Here is a 23,492-nt window from a genome sequence, read left to right on the forward strand (position 1 = left end):
TTGTTTCAATTTGAGTTTATTATAATTCTTCACGAGGGTCTACATGCGGAGATAGAAGCACTACTTTGGGCAATGGAATGTATGAAAAATTTACGCCAGTTTCAGGTTACATTTGCAACGGATTGTTCTCAGTTGGTGAAGATGGTTTCGGAACCAGAAGAATGGCCCGCATTTGCAAGTTATTTGGAAGATATTAAGTCCCTGAAAGAGGTTTTCACACGTTCGGAGATTATCTATGTACCAAGGATGCAAAATTCAAGAGCGGATAGCCTAGCACGCAGTGCCAGGAAACAACCGTTGTTTGTCGTTCACATGGATCAAAATCTACCGGAGTGGTTTACAGAGTCAGTATGAGTCTGTATTTGATGACAAAAAAAAAAAAAAAAAATAATTCTTCACGAGGGTGTTATTTATATATAGGTCTAGTGTAGGTTAATTAATAATAAGTTGGAGATTGAAAACCCTAAACCAAACTACACATTAGAGATAATAATAATATGAATGTGCTTTCGAGATTATCGTATAAACAGAGTTTGTAGTTAATACGTTATAGTATGAAGAGTCATGCTATATAATATACATCTACATGATTACTCTTTTTTTTTTTTTAACGTCCATCTACATGATTACTCGAAGGATCTCTTTCGAAGATAATAATATTCAGATTTGTCATGGTACTACTGCTAGCTGTAGTAATATCAGATGATTTAATAATGTGTTAGTATCAGTGGCGGACCCAGCCCCATTTTTTAGGGGTGTCAAATGTTTGGGCTTCATCCCAGTATAAACATTTTTATACTAAAATAAGTAAAAAAAGATAACACAAGGGGTTTGAACTCAGGAAAGGGGGTCAAGAAAGGGAGTATTTCACCAACTGAGCTACGATTTCTTCTTGTCCAATGACTAAAACTCTTTAATAGTTATATTTAACCTGTTGCAGGTGCAACCCCTTCCTAACACGTGGGTCCGCCTCTGGTTAGTATACAGATACTTGCTATATATGTGTTAATATATTGTTCATAGATTGAAGTATATGTGGTTGTAGTAATATAAACTGATTTAATATTGGCTAAATATATCTTACCTAGTGTAGATACCATCTCCAATAAGTAGACCGTATCATCAAATATAGACTGATAATCAGTGTATATGACACTTTAAAATTCTTTATAACCGAAAATGAATAGTATTGGATCGCAATCCATATTCCTAGCTAGTCATGTATTTTAATATTTACCATTAATATCGTCTAACTGCACAAGATGGTGGAACTAGACCTCCGATGAAAAATATATAGTTACATGTTTATGCTTTTTAAATCTATTATGTATAGTTCATACTTAAATAGTTTAACTGAGTATGTGAATAAGAAATGTTATCTAGACTTTGAATTCGAGTAAAGTTTTCAGAATAATTTGCTGAAGTATGGTTGAATACAACTTTCATTTCTTTGTTTGGTTAAATGTAGTTGGTTATTATTTTATACATTTATCGTATTTATAAATCAAACCTTGTTTGACATTACTTTAGCTTTTGAAGTTCCATAATGCAACTGTTATGATAAACAAATCTATATATAAATTAGTTTAAAACATTAAGACATCTATCCGATGTCGTCCAGCGGTTAGGATATCTGGCTTTCACCCAGGAGACCCGGGTTCGATTCCCGGCATCGGAGCTTTTTTATTATTTTTTATGTAGAAATCTAGTTGGGCTTCCAGAGGTTCTCATGAGTTTTCCTTTTTTTGGGCTGGATTCCACTGTCTCCTCTTTTTCTTCCCTCTTAAATTGGATAACAGAAATCAAGATAATGGCATGACATATATTCATGATAAATACATACTTTCCCAAGGTAGCACCATTGCTCTTAACTCCACTGGTTTCGCAGCTCGTTTGACAGCTGAAGATATACATTTTGGGAATGTTAGCAAGTCTCCTGTATACTTTGTAAAATACCAGTAGATTCAAATACAATAACACCTCATTACCTTGAACATATGTTAACTCTGATCATAGAATTACTTTTGATTAAATAGTTGGTTTTCAGGAAATGTGACTATGGTACTCATCTAGATCAAGAGAAGGTGAACAGGAAGATTGTGTTATGCTATAACGTTGATGGATCATCTTATGCATCAAGCGCTAGGGACGAGGTGAGTGAAGAGCAAGGGAGGTATCTGAAAGTAAATGAAAGTTTATCTTAAATTCAAACAAAAATAAATGGATTAACACTTCGAGTATTGTTTTCATCCGAGATTCTTAATAAATGCTGAAGGAACCTATGCGTCGAGAAATAGTACTGAAATCGATGGATTTATCAAACAAAAAAATTGAAAACCATTTCAAAGACAAATAATATTGATCGGTAACTATCAGAAACAACAACTATTACGTAATAACAATATGATTAATACATATACAAAATGTTATAGAGAAAAAGACTAGGATAGCACCAAACCAAGTTTATGTTCCCAAAGTAGCACTCAAGGTTCAAAGTCACAAAAATAGGTTTCATTAAAGAGGTAAATATACACTTATACCCCTTGGGTTAATTAATCCAAACCTTAGGGTTTAGAGTTAAGGGGTGGGGTTTTGGAATTATGGTTTAAAATTTTATAAAAAAAAAATATTAAAATAAAAAATAAAAATTTTAAAAACAGTTTTAAAAAGTATTTTTAAATTATAAAAAGAAAATTTGAAAAAAAAAAAAATTCAAAAAAAAAAATTATAAAAATTTCGAATCTGAAAACATATAATCTGAAACTATAAAAAAAAAATCTTTTTTTCATTTTTTTAATTTTTATTTTATTTATTTTTATTTATTTTTGTTTGTTTATTTAATTTTAAACCAAGGGTATTAGGGATATTTTACCCTTTAATGAATGTCATTTTTGTGACTTTCTCCTTCTAGTGCTATTTTTGAGACATAAACTTCAAAAGGTGCTATTATTGACAATTGCCCAATGTTATATCTCTCAGAATTTAAAAGAAAAATGTCTCAAGTAAAAATCTACTTCTCAAAATAATAGAGGGATGTATTTTTTAACAAGTATTTTGGTTAAGATTTCATATAATCTTTGCGATGGATGGAAACTATCCCAATACAGATAAGCAGAAATATTTCTACACACAGTTGATGTCTCTTGGTTGCAAAGTGGACCAGTTTCCACTAGTCCGGTTCCACAACATCCTCTATTTATCACTTCAAACCCTACAAACATATTACACATACGCTATACATAAGATATGAAACGTATATAGTTGTTAAAAGCAGTTTTTTAAAATTACCGTAATCCGCAGGGTTTTCTAGAATCTGACTGAATGGAGAATAGATGTCCATGAAAACCAATTTAGAATCCGGTAGAGTTTTAGCCAAATGATCTAAAGCAATAGAGAGTTTGGTATTGAAAATTTGAACAGCATAGTTAACATCTTGAGCACATTTTCGATGAGGACCTCCTTTAAGAGTTCTTTGTGCTGGTATACATCCTAGTGGTGTCATTCCAGCTACTCCTATATGTCTTGCTCCATATCCATATAATTGCTGTTCAAAATGTTTCCAAGAGTAAATGTTCATGAATATAAATATCCTTTTTCATAAGCCAGTAAAACTATGAAAGAAAGAAGCATACCATGGCGAAACTGGTGGCAGACTCAACCATATTAGAGGTAAAAGAGTAGATATCGTCTTTGACCCACTGAGCACCTGGACCATAATACGTAATGCCCATATCGTTGCTACCTGCGAACACAATGGCTAAGCCATTGGTTATTATCTGATCGCCCTTCTCTTGTCCTACTAACTTCTTCACTCTCGCTATGTAGTGTTGGAAATATGTCAATTGGTGCAACATTGGTATCACGTTCTGGTTTTGATTATTATATAATAAGATCAAATGGTTAGGATGATTAATTTAAAAGAAAGTGGTGGTGAGAGGAGACTAATTCGAGTTTACCAAATATGTGGGTGTCATAGGAATGTAACCACTACCACCCGAAGCGAAGCATACACCGGTGAGTAAATCATCTGGTTGTAATTTTGGATCCATATATGCTGGTACGACCGATTTTATCCCCAAATACTCCGCTGCAAAATAAAGATGAAATCAAAATGTATTTTAAAAAAGAAAAAAAAATAGCACATATTTTTTTTTGCTAAACATAATAGCATATATTATTATATTCCAACTGATAAATATATAATAAAAAAAGTTCTAGTAGAAACAAATGAAAATGAGAGGATAAAATTATATATATAGATAATAAGAGGATTATATTGTGTACGTTATTATCCATAGAGATATAGCTCCCTTTTCTATATTATATATTAAATTTGACATAACTTATATAATCGATTAACCAATTAAAATCATATTCGTTCAACGCATTTATTAAACAGAGATGTATATTATACGAATCCACCGATTATTTGTATGCTTGCATGCATTTTACGTTTGCATTCCATGCATGTTTATTTTAACATGGAAATGCAAACACTTGTTTATACGTAAATCCATACAAACAATCGGGGCTTCAATTTACATAATCAACTTTGTTTTTTACTAAAAGAAAACTAGCAAAACTCGACTTACTAGAGTTAACTGTAAGAAGAAAAGGAGAAAAAGGCCAAAGGAAAGAACCTAAAAAATCGGAAGGGACTTTGCCATCGGAGTACCGACCAGTGGGAACACCTTGTAAGAAATCGATACCGTATGGTCGAAAATTACACCTCAGAGGTGTGCTTACGTTATTGTTATTTCCTGTGTCTACGAGCGAATCCCCAAATACAAACAATGCCGGTACGGTAACGTTCTTTGGTGGCTCTTGTCTTGGAGATGGGTCTGATGGACACGGACATGTGCAAGGTGCTAGTGATGGCACCGGTTGAGGAGCAGGTGGGAATTTATATGTGCCTTGCGGTGGACATGGTTTTGAAGATGGGCCAGGTGGTGGTGGTGGTGGTGGCATTCGTTGAGGCGCAGGTAGTGTTGGTGGGCATTGAGAATGGATTGTGACGAAGCATATAAAAATTGATAAGAGGAAGATAAGAAACCGAACCAGTCTATATTGCTTCATCAATATATCTGAAACGTATTCACTTATTTGCTTATGTGTTTGGCTATCAAGTCAATATATAAAAATTGATTTGGACATGCTATGCATGTGACCGTGTATGGAGCTGGTTGTGTGTCTTTTTTGTTCACACATTTTGAAACTTCCTAATATTTAGCTTTAACTGCGGTTGCCGATCAGATCTAGTTAAGCACATTACCATGGCATCAATTAATTTCTGCGATTTCAAGATGTGTCCATAATTTTCAAGATTATACTATGAACTGGTTTATTAGCGAATAGCAGAAATTCATGTATAATCTTGAATTGTTTAATTGAGCAGTGCTCAGTCACGTGAACAATGAAATCATATATATAATATTAAAACTTTTGAAGCATGTCTATGATCAAAGACGTTGAAGGTAAAGACAGTTCCATCACTCAAAAGACTTTAATATACACACAAAAGGGGAAGCAACACCCACATGAGACACGACCAACAACTTATTTTTGGTAATCAAACCCAATTCAGTAACCAAATGACCCAAATCTCATATGTTTAATTCGTAATATATGTCAAAGAGCAAAACAGGCGGGTAGGAAGATCAATGCGAGCTAACAAGGAAAGGGTTTTGGCAAACCCCGCACTCGATGGTCTCTGATCCTGAGGATGGAACCTGAACCTGCAAATTCAAACAGAAATGATCTCATAAGTGCACGCATGGTACCAGGAGAGACTACAAAAATCAAACTTCCAATCTGGCTCGAGTCTTAATTACATACACTTGGTTTAACCAATCGTTCAGATGATTAAGCGACAACCTACCCTAGCTGTAGGATACTAGAGCTAAGCATAGGCAACAACAATGCTATCCTCACATTTATAAAATAAAGGAGTAGTAGGAGGCAAGTCCTGCGGTTATGTTAAATGAAGGGATCTCATAGATGCATGGTATGATCATCAACATTTGCCAACCTATTCTATTTCAAAACGTGATTACATCTATGAGGACTACTCTGTTTTCCTTGTTCTGGACCCGAAAATCATATAAGGAAAGATGGGTTATCAGAGAATCTAACCTGCAAGTGCACTGTGCATGTTGGACAGGCTACTTCCTTCATCCGCCTACCAGATCCTTCCCTCGAACCTGTTGAAAACCAGATGTACCATTCTCAGTAATCATAAATGACCAGAAACAACAAATCAATACCATGAAGTATATTAAACATAATGAATTACCAGATGAAGACTTGCGGTTTCTCTGCATTTCCTCCTGTGGAAAACAAATCCGCAGTCAGAAAACAAGTATATAGTTTTTTTCCGGATATCAACTCAATTCCCAAATCGTTTTAACTTAATAAAGAACCGGGGGAGATAAGCTCACCTGTAACTTCCTAGCGAGGTCTTCATGGCTTTGCAAACTCATGTTCCTGCTAGCAGATTCCTTGGCATTACTCAACCTCTGTGACACTTCTGCCTGCACATCAAGGGTCAGAATCATATAAGCAGCAACACTTTTTTAGCCTTTAGAGGCCTACCGCGACAAAAGAAAATTACTAGTACATTGTTCATGTTAAAGCTAGAATCAACACATTCTCATACGTCCACAAAACTTTATAAGGAAACTGAGAAGAGAGCATACCATACACCTATCGCAGACACGGACTTGGGGAGCATTCTCCTCTGCAGTGAGAGCAATCCTACCTTGAGTGCACTTGTCACAGAAGACATCACCACAGTTCCTGCAATGATGCTGAAAAAAAAAAAAAATACTTCATAAGTTTTTGCCAGTCTCCAGATATAACAAGAACTTAAATCCAGATTAAAATTATCAGGAGGGAAACAATACCCTTCGATTGAATGCACCGAAGTCTGACCCACACGATGTGCACTTTGAAACCGCTTCATCAGGGACCTGAAGCCAAATATAAAAGGAGTGAGAGCAATGACACCATAGCTAAGCACAGCGCAGCAGTTTATTTATACAAAAACGAAAAATCATACCCAATGATCTTTCTCCTCATTTACAGGCTTTATTTTGTTCATCCAATCACCCAATCCTTTCTTCTTCTCAGCAGACTGTTCGACCAGCTTGGCAGAGACAGGAGGCCTGCTACTTCCCCCAATCTCCTTGGCCTAAAACCCATCATCACAAAACAATATTAGATTAATGAAGAGAAAGCATGAAACCTAGGACTAGATGTTATAAAAACGCAGGCTTAAGAGAGAACCTGAAACATTGCAGCTGTGACAGTGTCCAAAAGGGTGTTGGTGGTGTAACTATTCGATTGCAGTCTGATACGTTTAGCTTCGAAGTCTACCGGAGTCTTAGACCAAAAAGCCAGAATAGACGAATCTAGTTTCTGATTGAAAGAAATAAAATATATAATCATGCAAATAGCAACATTAAAAAAAGGTATTAAGAGGGGAGTAGGTAAGGTACTTCGCATCTTGTGATGTTCTCGAGAGGATATATTCTCAAAGTCCGGCTACTACTTGGATCAAGCATACGGAGACCATCCAAACCAATCTGCCAACAACAAAAACAGACAACTCCAAATTACACAAAAAAGCTACAAACTTTGTAACTTCCTAACATTACCAACGAAGCAAAGCCGACAAAGGATTTGAAACTAAGGACATCATTACCTGACAAAGAACATCAGTAGTGGTCTGTCCGTAGGTTTCAGCCAACAACTTGACACGAAACTTCTGAACACCGCCCGAGGCATCTTCCTGGACATCAGCCTTGGGGACAGCTCTAGCGATCTTAGCGGATTTAGAGCCAGCGGAGGAGGAGGAATCAGAGACGCTGATGGGGCGTCCGTAATCGTCGAACAAGGTCGAGTTCGATGATTTGGGCGCTGTTCCACGAGACCCGTACGGCTCAACCTTGCCTCCTCCTGAATAAGGATAGACTCCATCTCCGTAGGATGAAGAATCTTCGAACGCTGGGTACCCTCCTCCTCCTCCTCCGCTGCCAGATCGTTTGCCGTATAGATCTGAGGCTGATGATTCGGATCTACCGTAATCGCCATAAGAAGGAGTTGAAGAGTAGGATGATGAGTAAGGCTGTTGCGGAGCATGAACCAGAGGATTAGGATTGGGTGAAGGTGCAGATGATGGAGGAGGATCAAAGGGTGGATAGTACATGGGAGGCTGCGATGTGTAGGGAGGAGCAGAGGATCCGTAAGAGGATGGTGCGGGCGGGTGAATCGGGGGCGGTTGGTTCAAGGCGGAATAAGAATTAGGGTTTGTTGCCGGAGGAGGGAAGGAAGGAGGAGCTGAAGGAGGAGGGACATGTTCAGTGTTTTGCCCTCCATAAGGCGGTTGATAGTTCTGGGAGTAATCGCCGGCGCCGTAACCGCCGGTAAAAGGTGGAGCCGAGGCGTAGGTGTTTTGAGCAAGATCGGTGGGATTAGGAGAAGGATTAGGAGAAGGGTTTGGAAAGTGAGGAGGGTACTGGTGATGATGATGATAATAGGAATTGTAATCTCCTCCAGGTTGCATCTTTGATCTGTGAGAGGAGGAGGAAGCGTGGAGAAGATGAAAGATAGATCGGCTTTTTTTGGTGAGGAAAGGAGATTGTCTGTTTCGCGGACTACGTTAATCTTTTATAATAATACACGTGGCGTGGTAGGAGGCCGTTGATTTGTAGTTGGAGATTATTTTGACGCGCTTAGATACGCGGACAGATGATTCTCGCTGTTTTTCCTCTCTGTGCAACAAGTGCCTGCGAGGGAGGACAAAGACCCAGATTATTAACAATCAAATTGGGCTGTAAACTTAACTAAGCCCAATAATAAAGTCAGACTATATGAAAGTCGACTCTGCATTCTTTTGGATCAAGTGTTAGATGACGAAAGAATAATATAACATTGCATTCCGGGGGCCTACTGAATAGTCGATTGAACTAGTTTTTTCATTGCCATACACAGTTATGTTTTAGGTCCTTTGTCAGCTTTTTAGCCTATGCCTTAGCTTGTACAGTTCCACTGTTTGTAACATTCACAAGTAATAATAATAAAAATTGGTGTCCCTGTTTTTGACAGTAATCTTTAACAAACAGCTTTAACAAAAAGTTGCAATATTAATTAGATTCCATATGTGAATACATACATTGTCGAGAATGAAAGAGAAGAGAGATAGAGATTAGACTACATAGCATGAGTAGTACACACTGTCAACTCAAACGATTCACCAGAAAAGGAGTAAAAGACACAACAACACAGCTGAAACTATACAAAAAGCTACTCGAAATGTTCTCCCTTCACTGTCGGAATGGGTCACATATATTAAAATGGGGACGAATCAAATAGTTGCAATCATCAATCATTCTTCTTCTTTTTAGTTGGTTACCTAGTCTCTTTAGAGATGTTCTTTTTTAAATCACAAGAAGGCGCAACGGTTCTTGTTCTTTTTCTTCTTCTTCTGCTTTGGTGGCTGAAGCACCACTTTGATGGCTGCATCAAACACTGCCTTCACATTCTGCAGAATCCCACAACGTCAGTCTCACAACAAGAATATATGCAAACAGTGAGAATCAAGATATTGTTTGTCGTACCTGCTGTGTCTTTGAACTACATTCAATGTACACCGCAGACCCAATCAGTTTCTTCAGCTCCTCTCCCTGCATCATCATTCATAACAACATCAAGAAAACTCGTAATCATGGCAAGACTAACCGTGTTACAAGATTACAACAAGTACCTGGTTTGTAGTGATGGGTACAGCACCAGGATGATCTATGAAGAATTGTTTGTCATCTCGAAGGTCTGCAAAATACATACAAAAGTTTAGTAAAATAAAAACAATATTAGCATGGTCAGGAAAGAGTTTGGTTACCAAGTTTTGTGCCAACGAGGATGATGGGAACACCAGGAGCATAGTGCCTCAGCTCAGGAATCCACTGAGAGAGAATAGGAGCAGAAGAATCAAAATTAGACTAATGTTTATTTCACGCTAATGTTTTGATTATATAAGAAAATAGGCAAAAACCTTTTTGGCGATATTCTCATAGCTAGCCTTGCTGATGAGAGAGAAGGCAAGAATGAAAACATCAGCGCCACGGTAACTCAGAGGTCGTAACCTGTTGTAGTCTTCTTGTCCTGTTTTCAAACAAACAAAAGACTTAAGTCAAGACACACCGAAACAAAAAGAGTGTTTGAATGTTCAAAACCGGTTTAAAGAAGACAGATTATTATTAACCAGCTGTGTCCCACAAGCCAAGATTGACGGTGTTCCCATCTACAACCACATTAGCACTGAAGTTGTCGAAAACTGTTGGCACATAGTCCTGTCACACAATTTTACAGATCTTATGTTAAAAACTATCTTTGTACAAACCAAACTTAAAGCGAATATATTAAGATCAATTAAAAAAAAGGAAAATTACAGTGGGGAAAGTGTTGCTGGTGTAAGAGATCAGCATGCAGGTTTTTCCGACAGCACCATCTCCGACTGTAACACATTTTATGAACCTTGACGCGCTCATCTCCTCTGATGGATCGAAAAAAGTTTCCTCAGATCTTAGACATTCTGCTAATAACCAAAAAGCCTATTTCTCGCCAAAATCGAACTCGCAAGCACCAAGAAGTTGCAGAGGACCGGACCAAATTTTAAAATGGATGAGAGAGAGAGAGAGCGAGAGATTGATGACTTTGATGATGACTAAAGACAGAGTCGTTACATTACAACTATGTGCCAGCTAAGATGCATATATACTCTTCACTCCCCCTCCTACTTTATTAATATTTTTAATTTATTACTTTATTTATTCACCACTTGTTTTTGTGTTTTTATTTATTTTCATTTTCAAATTTTGAATATCTCTCTTTTTCTTTTCTTTTTTATGTCACGGGTTTTTGAATTTTTGAATAATACACAAAATGTCATGAATGTTTGTATTGCTATCTCTTCGTTTTATTTGTCTACGACAAGCGTACAAAAAGACATACGGGATAGATAGATAGACTTTGTATTATAGCTAAATATGGATATGCGATAATGGAAATCTATAATCATTGGATTTGGCAACTATCACCAAGAACGTGCCACTTAGTGTTACAGCACGATTCCTAACTATCAAACTCTTTTCTTTTTCTTTCTCAATTCCTTTAGGATTACGAAACATAGGCGACGAGAGTCCAAACTCCAAAGGGACGTGCCTAACTCTAACTAACTCAACCAATAACGATCCTCCATGTCACTGAATGTCCCATCATCAAATCATACTCACACCAGACAGTAGCTTCGTTGTTGAAAGAAACAACTCAAGAGGCAAATATAACAGCTCAAGAGGAGATTAGAATAAATAATTGCGGAATTAACCAAATATATATATATATAGAGGAGAAAGCGAGGAAGATATGAGCTAACCAAATCATTATATCTTGAGAAGTTAAGCTTAATACATCTGCCTGCCCTTCCTACCAACTATTCACCAACCATTAACCATCCCACTTTTCTTTATTAACTAACTCCATCTCAATTTTTTTTAAATATTTATATAATAATCTTTATACTAATAACCATAACTCTGCAAACCATCAACGAAAAACATGAATTTGCAAAACCTAAACGTGATCGCTATTCTCATTTTTTCGGTAAGATGGAAGATAAATCAGAACGTTTATTGGCCCGGTAATTTTCATGATACTCATTTGAACTATGGTTAACATATGGTCCATTATGTTTATATAAGCCCATTATGCTTAAAATCAAATGATAGCAACAAGCAGCAAAACAATAGTTAATCTAGAGACTTTACGTACAGTGCAAGGAACTCGAAACCAAACAAGTGTTCTTTCTTGAACCCTAGGAGAAGAAACACCCAAACCTCTGGTCTCAAGAAGAAGTTCTCCACTGAAGCTCAATCTGAACCCGACCATTCTTGGAATCAATCAGATGATACTTATCGTTGATTCTCCGATTACTCACCACATCAGCAAGATTAATCACTACGTACCCAAGAGCTTCCTGATAAGAGAAAACCACTCAATCAAGTTCTTGTTCTAGCTCAAAAATCAAAAGGGATTCAAAAACATCATGTCTTGTGTTTATACCTTAGACTGAATCAAGCCCATTCGTGAAGAAGTACTTATGACTTCAACATGAAGCTTATCGTTTATGGGAGGCTCATCTAACGGAAACTGAAAATCTTCATCCCATCTTGGCTCTCTGTTCTTCTTCACACGCTGCAAAATCAAACCAAAAATGTTTCAAAAAAACGCAAATGTTAATGTCTTTGATAACGAGTTTTAAAAGATTTTTTTTATTATACCTTTGTTTTACGCTCTTCTCCTCTAAACAGCAAACGAACGTAAGGATTAGTGTGGTATTTGCCTTCTAAATCTTCAGCTTCATGAACAATAACCACAAGCAATCCACCACCTGAAGGCGTTCCTTCTGGTGCTTTCTCTACCGCATTTGGATCGTCTAAGTTGTCTGGTATGTTATCTTCTTTAAAGGGTTTATACTCCACTTCCACCACGAGCTGTCCACGCGATTTCTCGCTAACTGGCTCGTTTGGTTCCATGGATTTCAACAGCTCGAGTGTAATGAGTTTTGGCTCCTCTGGAGTTAGGTCTTTAAGTGGAATCACATTCATTCCTATCTTATCATGTTTACCAACCTGAGGGCATTCAAATGAGTGGTTATTACCTAAAAATGTGAATCTTGGGACACACGCCAGTTCAGAAAAGGATTTGTTGTTACCTGTTCCCAGTCATAAACAATGAGATGCAATACTTGGTTCTCTGGATCTTTGACAACTAAATCGAATTCTTCGTTCCATTCAGGGTTTAGATTGCTGTGTTTAACAACTGTCTTTTTACCAGGAACTCTGTCTCCAGAGAGTGTTAGTTTCACATAAGGGTCTGATCCACCGAGAAAGTCTTTCTTCTTGAGCTTTATTGCTTTTATGACGTTCACGTTAAGCAATCCAACAGGCTTCTTCATTGCACTGCACGTCATGAAACTCAATATTTATCAGTTAATAGTAGTAGAAGTGAGACTTTAAGTAGGAAACAACAAAACTTACGTAGAAGGATCCATTATCTGTACACACAAAGTCTTTGGCCATAGGTACATGTTTGCAACCTGATCTTTAATGAGTTCCTACAAGTTTTTAGAGAGTTTAGTATCAACAAATAACATTTTTGAATGTTCAAAAAAAAAAAACAAATAACATTTTGGCAGGTGGGAAAGGCGATAATACAGCTTTGGAAGCGTCATACCTGGACAAATCCGTACAAGCCAGGGATTGCCATTACATCTGCACCTAGTAGCTTCAGTCCAAAATCTACTTGTGGCTGCACAAAAAAATCACATTCTAGACTATATGTCTGTGTGTGTAAGGTGCTATGTATAATATTTTGATCCTTTTTAGATTTAGACCTTATCCATAAGGGAGACAAATATGTTGGCAAAACAAGGGAAGGATGGAACCAATGGTTTCAGAGTAATCCTTGGTGTAGCATAGACTTGCAAATCAACCACCTGATGGTACAATCTTGAAAGTAATAAAGAAAAGAATGGAGAGGCCTTTCTTGGAGATGTAATGATCAAAAACATACCTGGACAGTGACTTTTAACCCAAATGCTTTAGCTGCAACAAGTATATTGGGATTCCCAGCCCACTTTACTGACAACTCCATGATTAGCTCTTTGTCATCAGTTGCATAAACTTTCATTCCTGCAATGAGAGTGAGAATCAAAACATATAAAAATGGAAGAAGAAGAAGAAGAAGAAGCTGAACAATGTGTATTTATGGGTGTTGATAAGAAGAAACCTTGGAAAGTTGGTGGTAGTGAACCCAAAGTGAGCATTTCAAATTCAACTGAATCTATTTTGTAGTTTGGAATTTGTTCAGCAATAATTGGTTTTGCAATAGACTTTGCCATATTAGAAATAGCCTGAAAACGTTATAAGATACATTGTTTATAGTAATTATAAGGAGTCATGAATGCAAAAACATGAAAGCTAAGAAGAAGAAGACTTTACCTTGTCTAGATAAGGCCACATATAGCCAATGAGCTTGTTAAGCCAGTCAATCTTCAGAGAGAACAACAGAGAGACTTTGTTACAAATAATTAGACCAAATATATATTACTCATATATACATTTAACTAAGAGGAAGTTGAGAAACATACACGATCAAAATCTGGATTTTTCACCCACAAAGGTATTTCAGGGAACATTTTTGCTATAGCTTCTGAATCTAACTCCATCAATGGCTTTATCTCAGGATCCTGATCAGTGATAAACAATTTTATAAATAAATAAATAGAAAACAATAAGAACGTTTCTTTATGATCCAATAAGAACATCATGCATGCATGCAAAAAATTGTCAGTATAATAGATGTACTAAACAAACAAAAAAAGAGTGATTAATTAAACCAAAGAGTTGAGAAGAAGATTAGAAGATGCCTGAACATCGGTAGATTGGTGATAGATGAACAAGTAGTAACCGATCAAGATTCCGATCGTCGTTCCGAATCCGAAACCAATCGTACCCAATATTGTGCTGATTATTCCCATATCTCATTCAAAATCCAAATCTTCTGGAGATAAAAAAAAGAAAGAAACTCTTTACTTAAAACTACAACAAAATGAAATCGAAAAAGAGGAGATCACATTGATGGAGGGGGTATTATAGTGTTAATAAATAATATTGATTTAGCTGTGCATTTACGTTATAAAAGTGAAATCACAAAAAAAAAAAACACAGACACATTACTATTTTTCTTCACTTGAGAGAAATTAATCACAGAAGAAACTTTCAAGAGCGTTATGTACGGAGTCTCCCTGTAACGTCCATTTGTTTGGCTGGACTTTACAGTTTCAGTGGAATCGATCGACAAATAAGGATTTTTGCTGTCCATTTTATCATACCTTTGCTTCAACTTCTCGTTTCCCATTTTCTTGCTTAATCTATATATTTATGTGTAATATTTTTTCTTTTCTTGTCTACTATACTGCTTGTTTGTTTAAAATTTATCCTTGTTATACGTCAGCAATTTAAACAAATGTTAATATGGTATGTAACTTATGTCCATAGAGATTTGATCTAAAGCTCCAAAAAATTTATTAATTAAAGAAATTTTGCATCTATAATACGAATGAACAAACCTTCTTAATTTACTATTAAACTACCCCATACCTCTGGTTAATACCAGGTTTGAGTGCTTGAACTTTTATGGTGTAGGAACTGTTAAAAGCATATCAACTCTTCATGGACCAAAGCTTCATATCAATCTTTAAAGTTTGTGAAAAATCTTTTTTTTTTCTACTTTTTTTTGTCAACATCTTTTTTTCTTCTTATATATATGATCTATTGATAAGTCGTGACTAAAATTGCCGACCACTGAAGAATTTTCATATACTAGACAATTATAGTTAGTTAAATTCCAACTTTAAAATATATTTTGTAATGTTAGCGGTCATCAGCAGTGAATTTTCCCTTTTCTAATGGAAAGAAAATTCCATCGTTAAAGATTCAATACTGCGGATTGGCTCAAACGTTAAAATGGTAACATTAAGAAAATTGCAATGTGTTGATACATAGTACGTAGGATTATTAATTAGTTTATTCGATTTCTAGGCTCAGTCGTTCGAATAGTAACACATCATTTGCATTTCAATTAAAGATTGTAAATATGTTTTAAATTGATATTTACGCAATAGATAATATCCATTCTTTCTATTATAATGTCCACCATATATAAAACAACTACTCGATATAATCTTTCTTGGTATTATTTTTATTGCAGGCACATGCAAACGATGCATGAAGACCGACCAATCCTATTCTAGAGAAACCTCGCAACAACAATGAATGGTTGGTGTGATGCGACGTGAGGTCATCAAGGAAGAAAGTCACCGACGTGTATGGTCAAGATCTACCTAAAGCAAATCCTACCCGTGTTAGACGGCTCAGATTCTCTCAACGGCTATTGTAATACTTATTTCATGATCCAACAGTTCACATTAACTCGGCGGTGACCGTCCTACAATGTTTCCCGGGACTTGTGTTGTATTGCGCGAGTGCAATGTAAACTTGAAGGCTATACCATAAAACAAATAAACAAAATAATTAGTGTAAAACAAATAAATAATTAGAAAAATTAAATTCTATATTAAACAAAATAATACACATTATTATTGGTGGTTTCGTTTATAAAAGGAAGCAGCAGTGCCAGTTCCTAGCAAAAGGTTATAGGGTTCTTTAGAGTGAGCGAGAGTACATTTTTTTGGTGTAATCGAGAGTATATTTTCATCAAACGATCTCTAGGATCTTGTAATGGAAGTTTAAATATTAACATGTTTTAGAAACTTTCTTTTTCTCCATTTTTATCAACTTATAGGGCTTTCGATCGTAATATTTGGTAGATCGTTGCCATTAAAACGCATATACACAAGTATTATCTTTCTCTGATCTCCCTTGTTTTTCTTGTGCGATATCTTCTTAAAAATCATCTTCTCGTCTTTGTTTTATTATTTTCGAAATATTAATCGATGGAAACAATATCTATGAACCATTCACCGGGTAAACAAGTTTCGGGCTTGAGACCATTCAAGAACCCTAGAAGGAGGAGTTCTCGTGGTAAGCCTTCACGTTCCGGCGGAAGTTTGGCTCCACCGATCAATCCAACGTTTTCTTGGGGATCTTCACCAGCGTATCCTCCTCCTTACTACTCGGAGCCTCCTCTTCAACGTCTCAACAGCTCTTCTCTCTCTCCTCAACAAGTCAGCAGCTCTCAACCACGAGTCAGGAGCTCCACTATCCCGCGAGCTCAGGCAAGAGGTACAATGTTTGAAACACTGCAGAAGAAAGTAGAGTAGGCATGGGCATTCGGGGTCCCAAACGGGTTTCGGTTTTATCCAATCGGGTTTTGGTTTTTCGGGTTTATCAAAATCAGCCCCATTCGGATTATATGAAAGTTCGGTTCCGGACCGGTTCGGGTTTTATCGGGTTCGGGTCGGAGTTAGTAAATCTTCAAAGAACCGGTACAACCCAATATACTTTCGGGTTCGGGTCCCAATCGGTTTTTCGGTTTAAAAGTACCTGATTTTTACCTATTTTATAACCAAAACATGAGTAAAATTTGTTCTTCAATTTTAAAATACATGATTTGTACCTATTTTGTAACTAAAACTTAAGTAAAAATCGATTCAAAAATAAGGAACATCAACCGTGATCATTCAAAATCAAACGAAAAGTAAACATATTTACTTATAAAAAGAAAACCAAATAAATAAAAGCATAAAATAAAAACCAAGTTCTCATGAAATGAGAAACATTGTTTAACGAAAACAAAATCTAAATCTAAATACTTCAAGATTCAACGGCCATCTTCAACCATCAACCTTCATGTAATAGAACCACCAACCTTCATGTAATAGATAAGTATTTTAGATGTTCAATATTTCTTAGTGTATTTTGGATAGATATTAGGAATTGAGATCATGTTTGGTACAAGATCTTTTCGAGGTTTTGAATGTTTCGGGTTCTATCGGATATCCATTTAGATTCGGGTTCGGTTCGGATAATACCCATAACCCGAAATACCACAAAACAAGATCCATTCGGTATTTACGTCGGGTTCGGATCGGTTCGGATTCATTTTTATCGGATCGGATTCGGTTTGGGTTTTCGGGTTCGGTTTATTTGTCCAGCCCTAAAGTAGAGTACATTGAAACTGTACCGGGACTAGCTAGAACCGGTTCGGTTCCGGTCCGGTCTAACCACCCGCGTGATTTCCCGAAAGGATTTGATGGTTATCCCGGTCCAGCGATCATGTTACTATCTCCTCCGCCGAGTAGTTTGCCCATACCTAGGTTTGCGATCAAACCGAAGCATCGTTGCAACGCAGAAGCTGCCGGGAAAGTGAATGACGTAGCCGCCGATAACATACGGCCAGCTTTACAGCTCCGGTGAAAGTGGTGCTACGTTAACGTTGACGATATTACAAATAATATCATCCCATATGAGACTTATGGTCTTGGGTCTGTCTTGTTTTTAAAGTGATAGAACTCTCTCCTTTTGTGTGATTTGCTAAGCCGTAACTTTTTTAAAGGCTCCGCTAGCACAAAGTAGCCTTGCTAGAATATATTTTCTTGTTTTGTGTTTCCTCTTTTTATCAATACTAATAATAAAGTTGCTGTTGAGTATAAGAGCATAAACTTATAAAAGCAATACACAAGGTTTTGATTATGACATTGAATACTTCAAGAGTTCCAAACATAAATGTCGGAAACATAACATAAAGTTTTGATGATGACACTGGATATTGTAAAACTTTAGTGAACCTATATTTGTCCACAACTGGGGCAAGTATAATACGTTGTTTGTCCTTTGTCTGATGATCCTGTCTATACGTATATAAGAAAATTAAAGGCGAAAACATTATTTGACTTGAAAGAGAAGACAAAGTTGAAACACAAACCTTCATATGTAACATAAACAATTTAACATCATTGGTCACTAATAACACAATGGTGGCAAATGCAAAATAGATTATTACTAGAAGTTACTGAGCAAAGATGTCAGGATGGCCGAGTGGTCTAAGGCGCCAGACTCAAGTTCTGGTCTTCGAAAGAGGGCGTGGGTTCAAATCCCACTTCTGACAATGTTTTATTTATTTTTTTGCTTATTTTTTTTTCTTTAACTAACCAAATGGTGTGGGCTTTCAAAATGGAAATAAGTATGCCCATCAGTTCTTCACTACAACATACACAGTTTTTTTATCATTGTCCTAGCCTCCTAGGATTGGTTATCTACCATAATATATAGATTGCTGTCAGTCAATTGAGGACATCTCTCCCTATCAATGTAACTCTTATATCAGAGCAAAATACAGGCAATGAAATAATGATAAAAGACTAATGAAAAACCATTTTCTTTAGTATGATATATATCTAAAACATAGCTTTATCGTCAAATTACAGAAACTTGGATGCGAAAATTACACTTGTTTCTCCACTATACTTGCCACTGAATGTTAAATCAGTAGACTTCAACGTTCCATTGCTCTGCCTTCTTCAACTGCTTCTTATAATCAAACCAGTCAATACCTAAACCATCACCAAACAAAACATCACAAAAGTTATTAACAATGCACAGGAGGTATCAAGATTTAAGAGTGTTCTCTCTTTTTTTTTGTCTTACCGTCATTAGCAGCTAATGAGACCATAATGTCATCAATTCCTTTCTCCATGCCCTTGAGCCCACACATGTAGACAAACGTGTTGTCTTTCTTCAACAACTCCCATAACTCTGGTGCGTACTGCGCCATTCTGGTCTGGATATACATTTTCTCTCCTTTATCGTTAGTTTCTTCTCTGCTTATAGCGTAATCAACCCTGAAATTCTCAGGTGCCTTTGCTTTCATCTTATCAAACTCCTGCAAATATTCAATAACAAAGGGAGGGAGGTTGATTTGTTTTTTTTCAATAGAAAGAAACTAAAAAGGGAACCAGAAGAAGAGTTAAAGTGTGTATGTGCCTCTGTGTAGAGCAATGAACTAGTGGTTGGTACGCCCAAGAACAGCCACGCTAAGCCATTAAACTGCATCACAATCATTGCAAAGACGTTAAGATTTTTGTTGTATTTTGTTCATAATCAAATATCTTATTGTCTAGAGCATTCACTTGCCTTGTAGTCATCATGTTTCTCGAAGAACATCTTCCACAAGAAAGACCTGAAAGGAGCTATTCCTGTCCCTGTGGCAAGCTGTGGTCGCCCATCAAGAAGAACAAAGGTTTTAGATCAAGACATAAGAACTTATAGAGGTTTAAAGGTAGAGAGACCATAATGACAGTGGCGTTCGGATCCTTAGGCATAAGCATTTCTTTCCCTACAGGACCAGTGAGCTTAACATCACTCCCTGGTTTCAAGTCACCTGCAAAGCAAAAAAAAAGAAATGAAATCTCCAAACTCTGATAGATGAAAAGAAGTTATTTTCAGTGGCACTTACACAAGAAATTTGAGCAAACTCCTTTAACAACCTCTCCTGCATCATTAGTGTAAACAAGTCTTTTCACACACAAAGAAACCTGCAACAAACCTGTTCACTTAGCTAACCAAACAGAACATATCACATTCATTGTTGACAAGAGAAATAGTCTATTACGGTTTCAGAGTTGCCGAGGTCTCCAAGAGCGCTGCTTGCAATGGAGTAAAGCCTGACCTTGTGAGGCTTCCCATTCTTGTCAATCCCATCTGCAATCACACCAACAGATTGGCCTTCTCTGTACGGTATTTCACCTATCAAGACAAGACTACATGGATCACAACCAAGATATGAAGAATCATACAAGTTATAAAGTAGGAGACAAGTAAAATGGAATGATGATCCAAAAACCTTGATGGCTGAAAACCATGTGCCAGGTCTCTCCAGGGGCATCATCAGCTGTGATCTTGGTGTTGAGAAGGACTTTGCCTGTGTAAGGCTCTTTTGGTCTGTACTTGTTGGTGATCACACCTTCCTCGTTCTTCTTTGACTCTTTCTCTACTTTCTTCACAGCAGGAGGAGTATCTGTTGTGACTTCGGCTCTTACCGAAAACACTCTTCTGCTTGTCGCTACATTGTTGCTTTTGTAGGAAAAACCACCCTACACAACACAACAACAACAACAACAAAACAAGAGAGATACCTAATCAAGATCCCATCAAAATACCAGATGAAACTCAAGACACTGGACTTCCAAAAGAAGTTCCAAACTTCACTAAACAACAAGCCAGAGACTCAATCATTATCCTGTAGTGAGAAGAGTTAAAACAATACCTTACCAAACCTGATCCTTTCAGGAGCAATGGCACAGCTTGTAGCTGGAAGAAAAGAAGATTTTGAAGATGTGAGAGAGACAGCAGCATTCAAAGCAGTCGCCATTATAGAGGAAATGAAATGAAACTAGGATAAAATATCAAGGGAGTATAAAAAGGAATCAGAAGGAGAAAGATAAGAAAAGAGGATTACAAGACATTTGTGTGTGTTTGGGTGGATGAGGTTTGATTTGAAGTAGAAGAAGAGAGTATCTTCTTTGATCAAACTTGTGGTTACGGTTTACTTGACTAGAACCAGCTTACATATCCCTTTTGTTTTTTTTTTTCCTTTAAAATATCTTCTGTGCATATATAAAGTGTACATAGATCAAGAGAATCATATAAAATCACATGTGTAATGAATATTCAAGAATGAGAGGAGCAAGAGATTAGACTAACAAAATCACAACTCTTCAGTTGAATCCACTTGAAATCTTTGTTACATTACAATGCTTGAAACCTCACAAATAATACATAAAAAGTGAGTAACAGCTGCTAGATGCAATCTAATGCTAAGGTTCCTATCTAAATAAGGTGAAGAACTATATAAGCTAATATACATCAGAGGGATGATCCTAAATACAGAGATATATTAACTTGCAATCCCCTAAATCTAACACAATCAGCCAATAACTCCAGAAGGTGGAGACTTTAACTTGGGAAGCCTAAACGTGGAAGTAAACAGCTTTGGGATCACTGAAACTGTGGCTGGCGTGGTCTTGTTCTCTCGTTTCCTCTTTGCGCTTTTAATTTCCTGAAATCAAAGATTCAAAAAATGATAAGCTGCTTGAAAATAAACCAAGACACACACGCATACTAAAGTAAAGATTCACAACTACCTCCTGATTAGGTGTTGATGCAGCTAGCTTCTCTTTCTTAGTAGATACGGTGTTACTATTGTTACCTTTGTCACGAGTTGTGCATCTAGTTAAAACAGGTGTAAAGCTACGAGACTTCTTCAGAGACTCTCGTTCCCGCGAGAGCTTTGAGATCTCCTCATCTCTCTTCCTAGAATCCGTTTCCATCTCAGCAACCTTAGCCTTTAAGCTTGAGATAACCTCATCTTTCTCTTGATTAGATGACTGAAGCTGCTCTTGAAAAGATAAAAGACTCGCTATTTTGCTATTAGCTTGAGAAATCTCGTCTTCTCTCTTCTTCAACTTATCAGTAAACCCGCTCTCGATACATTTAAGCTGACTCCAAACAAACCCATTCTCTCGTGAAAGATCAGATACTTCACGTTTCTTCTCGGAAGCGAGCTTCTCATACTCAAGCTTCAGTTTTCTCATCTCAGCTTCCAATGAGCTGCTGCCACTTTCCTTCTGCGTATCAGAAAAGGAAGAAAGCTTTTAGTTAAGAGATTCCACAACAACAAAAGATTCAAACTTTGACTTACATTTGTATTGAGAGTGAGGAAATCAAACCAAGCCTTGAAGTCATCTCTCTCGTCCACTGTCTGTTCTGAAGTAAAAAGAACGAAACTTTGATAAGAAAGGAGCCAACTTTGAATTCAATTTACACAAATCTTCACTCACCTAGCTTCAAATTGCAAAGAGAATGATCCCTTTCCTTAAATCCAGACAAGAGATTGCATTTAGCGGTCTCAAAGAACTGCATCATCTCCCTCGTTTCAATCTCTCTATTCATCTGAACAGACATTGAGAGAGAGCGTGAAACCCCTTAAGAAACCATAACTTTTTTAGCCGAAACAAAGGAGAAGAGGGTTTAGTTCTTACAAGAGAGAGTTGTTCCTCGTGGTTACGAGCATCAGAGATCCAGTTCTCGTGTTGAGATTTGAGCTTATCTTCGAGGACCTTCCTGTCTTTAAGGAGAGATTCGACCTCGTCTTGTTTCGTCTGAAGAATCTTTACCAAAGTCTTGAAGAGTTTGTCCCAGCTTTTTCGATCCGTAGAATCTCCAGAAGATTTCTTACCCATCCTGCAATAAAAAACAAAGTTCCAATTCCAATCCAAGAAGCAACAGTCGCAGAAGAGTTAGAGAGAGAGAGAGAGAGGGGGAAAAAAAAGAGTTCCAATTCCGATTCGAAGAAGCAAAAGTCGCAAAAGAGTTAGAGAGAGAGGGTTAGGTTTAAGAGAGAGAGTTAGAGATAGATTTAGACCGTTGAGTGTATTTGTAGTTTAATTTACAGCTACACGCGCTCTCTAATGGGCCCTCTTAATTGGGCCTCGGTTCAGACATGATATGGGGATATGACATTTGTATTGGGCATTCGGTTCGATCTTTCGATTTTTCGATTTTTTAGGGCATGATTAACCCGAATCTCTTAGATGGGGTTTTTAATTCATGATTTGACACTTTTTCTTTTTATACTTTTTGGCTAAGAAACAGCTCTTATATCTCTTATTTAAGAGACGGTTCTTAACTTTTCTTAGTTAAAATTTTAAAAACGCTAAGAATCGTCTCTTAGCCGAAGATAAGAACATCAGTTAAGAGACTAAGGTTAATGATGATCTTAGTTAGAGATTCAGGATTCATTCGGATATTTAGAAAGTTCAATTCGATTCATGTTTGTTTTTTTGGTTCTCAGTTCAGTTCGGGTATCAAAGTTAAGAACCGTCTAATATCCGAAATATTTTTGGATCTCATTCA

At 36.9% G+C, this 23,492-nt stretch overlaps 7 protein-coding genes and 2 non-coding genes across 9 annotated transcripts; 3 read left to right on the forward strand and 6 right to left on the reverse strand.

The window, feature by feature from the left end:
• The first annotated feature begins 1,606 nt into the window (after positions 1–1,606).
• TRNAE-UUC lies at positions 1,607–1,678 on the forward strand. Its single transcript has one exon. It is a non-coding gene; the product is annotated as a tRNA-Glu (tRNA).
• Positions 1,679–2,994: 1,316 nt separating this feature from the next.
• Positions 2,995–5,121, reverse strand: LOC111214299 (GDSL esterase/lipase At1g20120-like). The gene is made up of 5 exons (XM_048738086.1): positions 4,641–5,121; positions 3,957–4,087; positions 3,633–3,866; positions 3,289–3,544; positions 2,995–3,211 (listed from the first exon to the last, which is right to left on the reverse strand). The coding sequence occupies exons 1-5, from the start codon at positions 5,074–5,076 to the stop codon at positions 3,018–3,020; spliced, it is 1,251 nt and encodes a 416-aa protein (XP_048594043.1). The 5' UTR covers positions 5,077–5,121; the 3' UTR covers positions 2,995–3,017.
• Positions 5,122–5,407: 286 nt separating this feature from the next.
• On the reverse strand, positions 5,408–9,078 carry LOC106440746 (protein FREE1). The gene is made up of 10 exons (XM_013882480.3): positions 7,703–9,078; positions 7,497–7,583; positions 7,285–7,416; positions 7,058–7,189; positions 6,903–6,968; positions 6,696–6,806; positions 6,438–6,530; positions 6,293–6,326; positions 6,133–6,200; positions 5,408–5,735 (listed from the first exon to the last, which is right to left on the reverse strand). The coding sequence occupies exons 1-10, from the start codon at positions 8,561–8,563 to the stop codon at positions 5,658–5,660; spliced, it is 1,662 nt and encodes a 553-aa protein (XP_013737934.2). The 5' UTR covers positions 8,564–9,078; the 3' UTR covers positions 5,408–5,657.
• A 45-nt stretch (positions 9,079–9,123) lies between these two features.
• On the reverse strand, positions 9,124–10,770 carry LOC106440747 (rac-like GTP-binding protein ARAC4). The gene is made up of 7 exons (XM_013882481.3): positions 10,449–10,770; positions 10,262–10,349; positions 10,052–10,161; positions 9,899–9,962; positions 9,764–9,828; positions 9,618–9,683; positions 9,124–9,541 (listed from the first exon to the last, which is right to left on the reverse strand). Exons 1-7 carry the CDS (start codon positions 10,545–10,547, stop codon positions 9,443–9,445), a joined length of 591 nt encoding a protein of 196 aa, XP_013737935.2. The 5' UTR covers positions 10,548–10,770; the 3' UTR covers positions 9,124–9,442.
• Positions 10,771–10,897: 127 nt separating this feature from the next.
• LOC106444589 (synaptotagmin-2-like) lies at positions 10,898–15,036 on the reverse strand. The gene is made up of 12 exons (XM_013886045.3): positions 14,486–15,036; positions 14,207–14,305; positions 14,058–14,108; positions 13,846–13,969; positions 13,630–13,748; positions 13,451–13,552; positions 13,291–13,365; positions 13,095–13,171; positions 12,770–13,016; positions 12,336–12,686; positions 12,118–12,249; positions 10,898–12,031 (listed from the first exon to the last, which is right to left on the reverse strand). The coding sequence occupies exons 1-12, from the start codon at positions 14,594–14,596 to the stop codon at positions 11,900–11,902; spliced, it is 1,620 nt and encodes a 539-aa protein (XP_013741499.2). The 5' UTR covers positions 14,597–15,036; the 3' UTR covers positions 10,898–11,899.
• Positions 15,037–15,772: 736 nt separating this feature from the next.
• Positions 15,773–18,204, forward strand: LOC106444590. Its single transcript, XM_048738087.1, has 2 exons — positions 15,773–16,896; positions 17,735–18,204. The coding sequence occupies exons 1-2, from the start codon at positions 16,574–16,576 to the stop codon at positions 17,994–17,996; spliced, it is 585 nt and encodes a 194-aa protein (XP_048594044.1). The 5' UTR covers positions 15,773–16,573; the 3' UTR covers positions 17,997–18,204.
• A 399-nt stretch (positions 18,205–18,603) lies between these two features.
• On the forward strand, positions 18,604–18,687 carry TRNAL-CAA. Its single transcript has one exon. It is a non-coding gene; the product is annotated as a tRNA-Leu (tRNA).
• A 254-nt stretch (positions 18,688–18,941) lies between these two features.
• LOC106440749 (ferredoxin--NADP reductase, leaf isozyme 2, chloroplastic-like) lies at positions 18,942–21,137 on the reverse strand. The gene is made up of 9 exons (XM_013882482.3): positions 20,845–21,137; positions 20,422–20,671; positions 20,191–20,324; positions 20,035–20,113; positions 19,868–19,959; positions 19,713–19,790; positions 19,563–19,625; positions 19,227–19,461; positions 18,942–19,132 (listed from the first exon to the last, which is right to left on the reverse strand). The coding sequence occupies exons 1-9, from the start codon at positions 20,947–20,949 to the stop codon at positions 19,065–19,067; spliced, it is 1,104 nt and encodes a 367-aa protein (XP_013737936.2). The 5' UTR covers positions 20,950–21,137; the 3' UTR covers positions 18,942–19,064.
• Positions 21,138–21,271: 134 nt separating this feature from the next.
• LOC106440750 lies at positions 21,272–22,990 on the reverse strand. Its single transcript, XM_013882483.3, has 5 exons — positions 22,619–22,990; positions 22,418–22,529; positions 22,279–22,343; positions 21,722–22,204; positions 21,272–21,636 (listed from the first exon to the last, which is right to left on the reverse strand). Exons 1-5 carry the CDS (start codon positions 22,817–22,819, stop codon positions 21,505–21,507), a joined length of 993 nt encoding a protein of 330 aa, XP_013737937.2. The 5' UTR covers positions 22,820–22,990; the 3' UTR covers positions 21,272–21,504.
• Between the last annotated feature and the right edge of the window lie 502 nt (positions 22,991–23,492).

The sequence above is a fragment of the Brassica napus genome, chromosome A8 (genome assembly GCF_020379485.1).
Source record: "Brassica napus cultivar Da-Ae chromosome A8, Da-Ae, whole genome shotgun sequence".
Classification (NCBI taxonomy): Eukaryota; Viridiplantae; Streptophyta; class Magnoliopsida; order Brassicales; family Brassicaceae; genus Brassica; species Brassica napus.

Coding starts and splice junctions, on each gene's coding strand:
- LOC111214299 (XM_048738086.1), bottom strand. CDS start 5,076: ATGAAGCAATATAGACTGGTTCGGTTTCTTATCTTCCTCTTATCAATT. Junction 4,088..4,640: donor AGTCCCTTCCGATTTTTTAG/GTTCTTTCCTTT, acceptor TTTATTTTGCAG/CGGAGTATTTGGGGATAAAA. Junction 3,867..3,956: donor CTATGACACCCACATATTTG/GTAAACTCGAAT, acceptor AATCAAAACCAG/AACGTGATACCAATGTTGCA.
- LOC106440746 (XM_013882480.3), bottom strand. CDS start 8,563: ATGCAACCTGGAGGAGATTACAATTCCTATTATCATCATCATCACCAG. Junction 6,969..7,057: donor ATGAGGAGAAAGATCATTGG/GTATGATTTTTC, acceptor ATTTGGCTTCAG/GTCCCTGATGAAGCGGTTTC. Junction 6,531..6,695: donor GTGTCTGCGATAGGTGTATG/GTATGCTCTCTT, acceptor CTTGATGTGCAG/GCAGAAGTGTCACAGAGGTT.
- LOC106440747 (XM_013882481.3), bottom strand. CDS start 10,547: ATGAGCGCGTCAAGGTTCATAAAATGTGTTACAGTCGGAGATGGTGCT. Junction 10,350..10,448: donor CCAGCAACACTTTCCCCACT/GTAATTTTCCTT, acceptor ATTGTGTGACAG/GACTATGTGCCAACAGTTTT. Junction 9,542..9,617: donor GTAGTTCAAAGACACAGCAG/GTACGACAAACA, acceptor GGGATTCTGCAG/AATGTGAAGGCAGTGTTTGA.
- LOC106444589 (XM_013886045.3), bottom strand. CDS start 14,596: ATGGGAATAATCAGCACAATATTGGGTACGATTGGTTTCGGATTCGGA. Junction 12,687..12,769: donor TTGTTTATGACTGGGAACAG/GTAACAACAAAT, acceptor GAATGCCCTCAG/GTTGGTAAACATGATAAGAT. Junction 12,032..12,117: donor TGGGCTTGATTCAGTCTAAG/GTATAAACACAA, acceptor TTCTCTTATCAG/GAAGCTCTTGGGTACGTAGT.
- LOC106444590 (XM_048738087.1), top strand. CDS start 16,574: ATGGAAACAATATCTATGAACCATTCACCGGGTAAACAAGTTTCGGGC. Junction 16,897..17,734: donor ACACTGCAGAAGAAAGTAGA/GTAGGCATGGGC, acceptor TTATTTGTCCAG/CCCTAAAGTAGAGTACATTG.
- LOC106440749 (XM_013882482.3), bottom strand. CDS start 20,949: ATGGCGACTGCTTTGAATGCTGCTGTCTCTCTCACATCTTCAAAATCT. Junction 20,672..20,844: donor AAAGGATCAGGTTTGGTAAG/GTATTGTTTTAA, acceptor TGTGTTGTGTAG/GGTGGTTTTTCCTACAAAAG. Junction 19,462..19,562: donor GTTCATTGCTCTACACAGAG/GCACATACACAC, acceptor GAATATTTGCAG/GAGTTTGATAAGATGAAAGC.
- LOC106440750 (XM_013882483.3), bottom strand. CDS start 22,819: ATGGGTAAGAAATCTTCTGGAGATTCTACGGATCGAAAAAGCTGGGAC. Junction 22,530..22,618: donor ACGAGGAACAACTCTCTCTT/GTAAGAACTAAA, acceptor ATGTCTGTTCAG/ATGAATAGAGAGATTGAAAC. Junction 22,205..22,278: donor TCCTCACTCTCAATACAAAT/GTAAGTCAAAGT, acceptor TCTGATACGCAG/AAGGAAAGTGGCAGCAGCTC.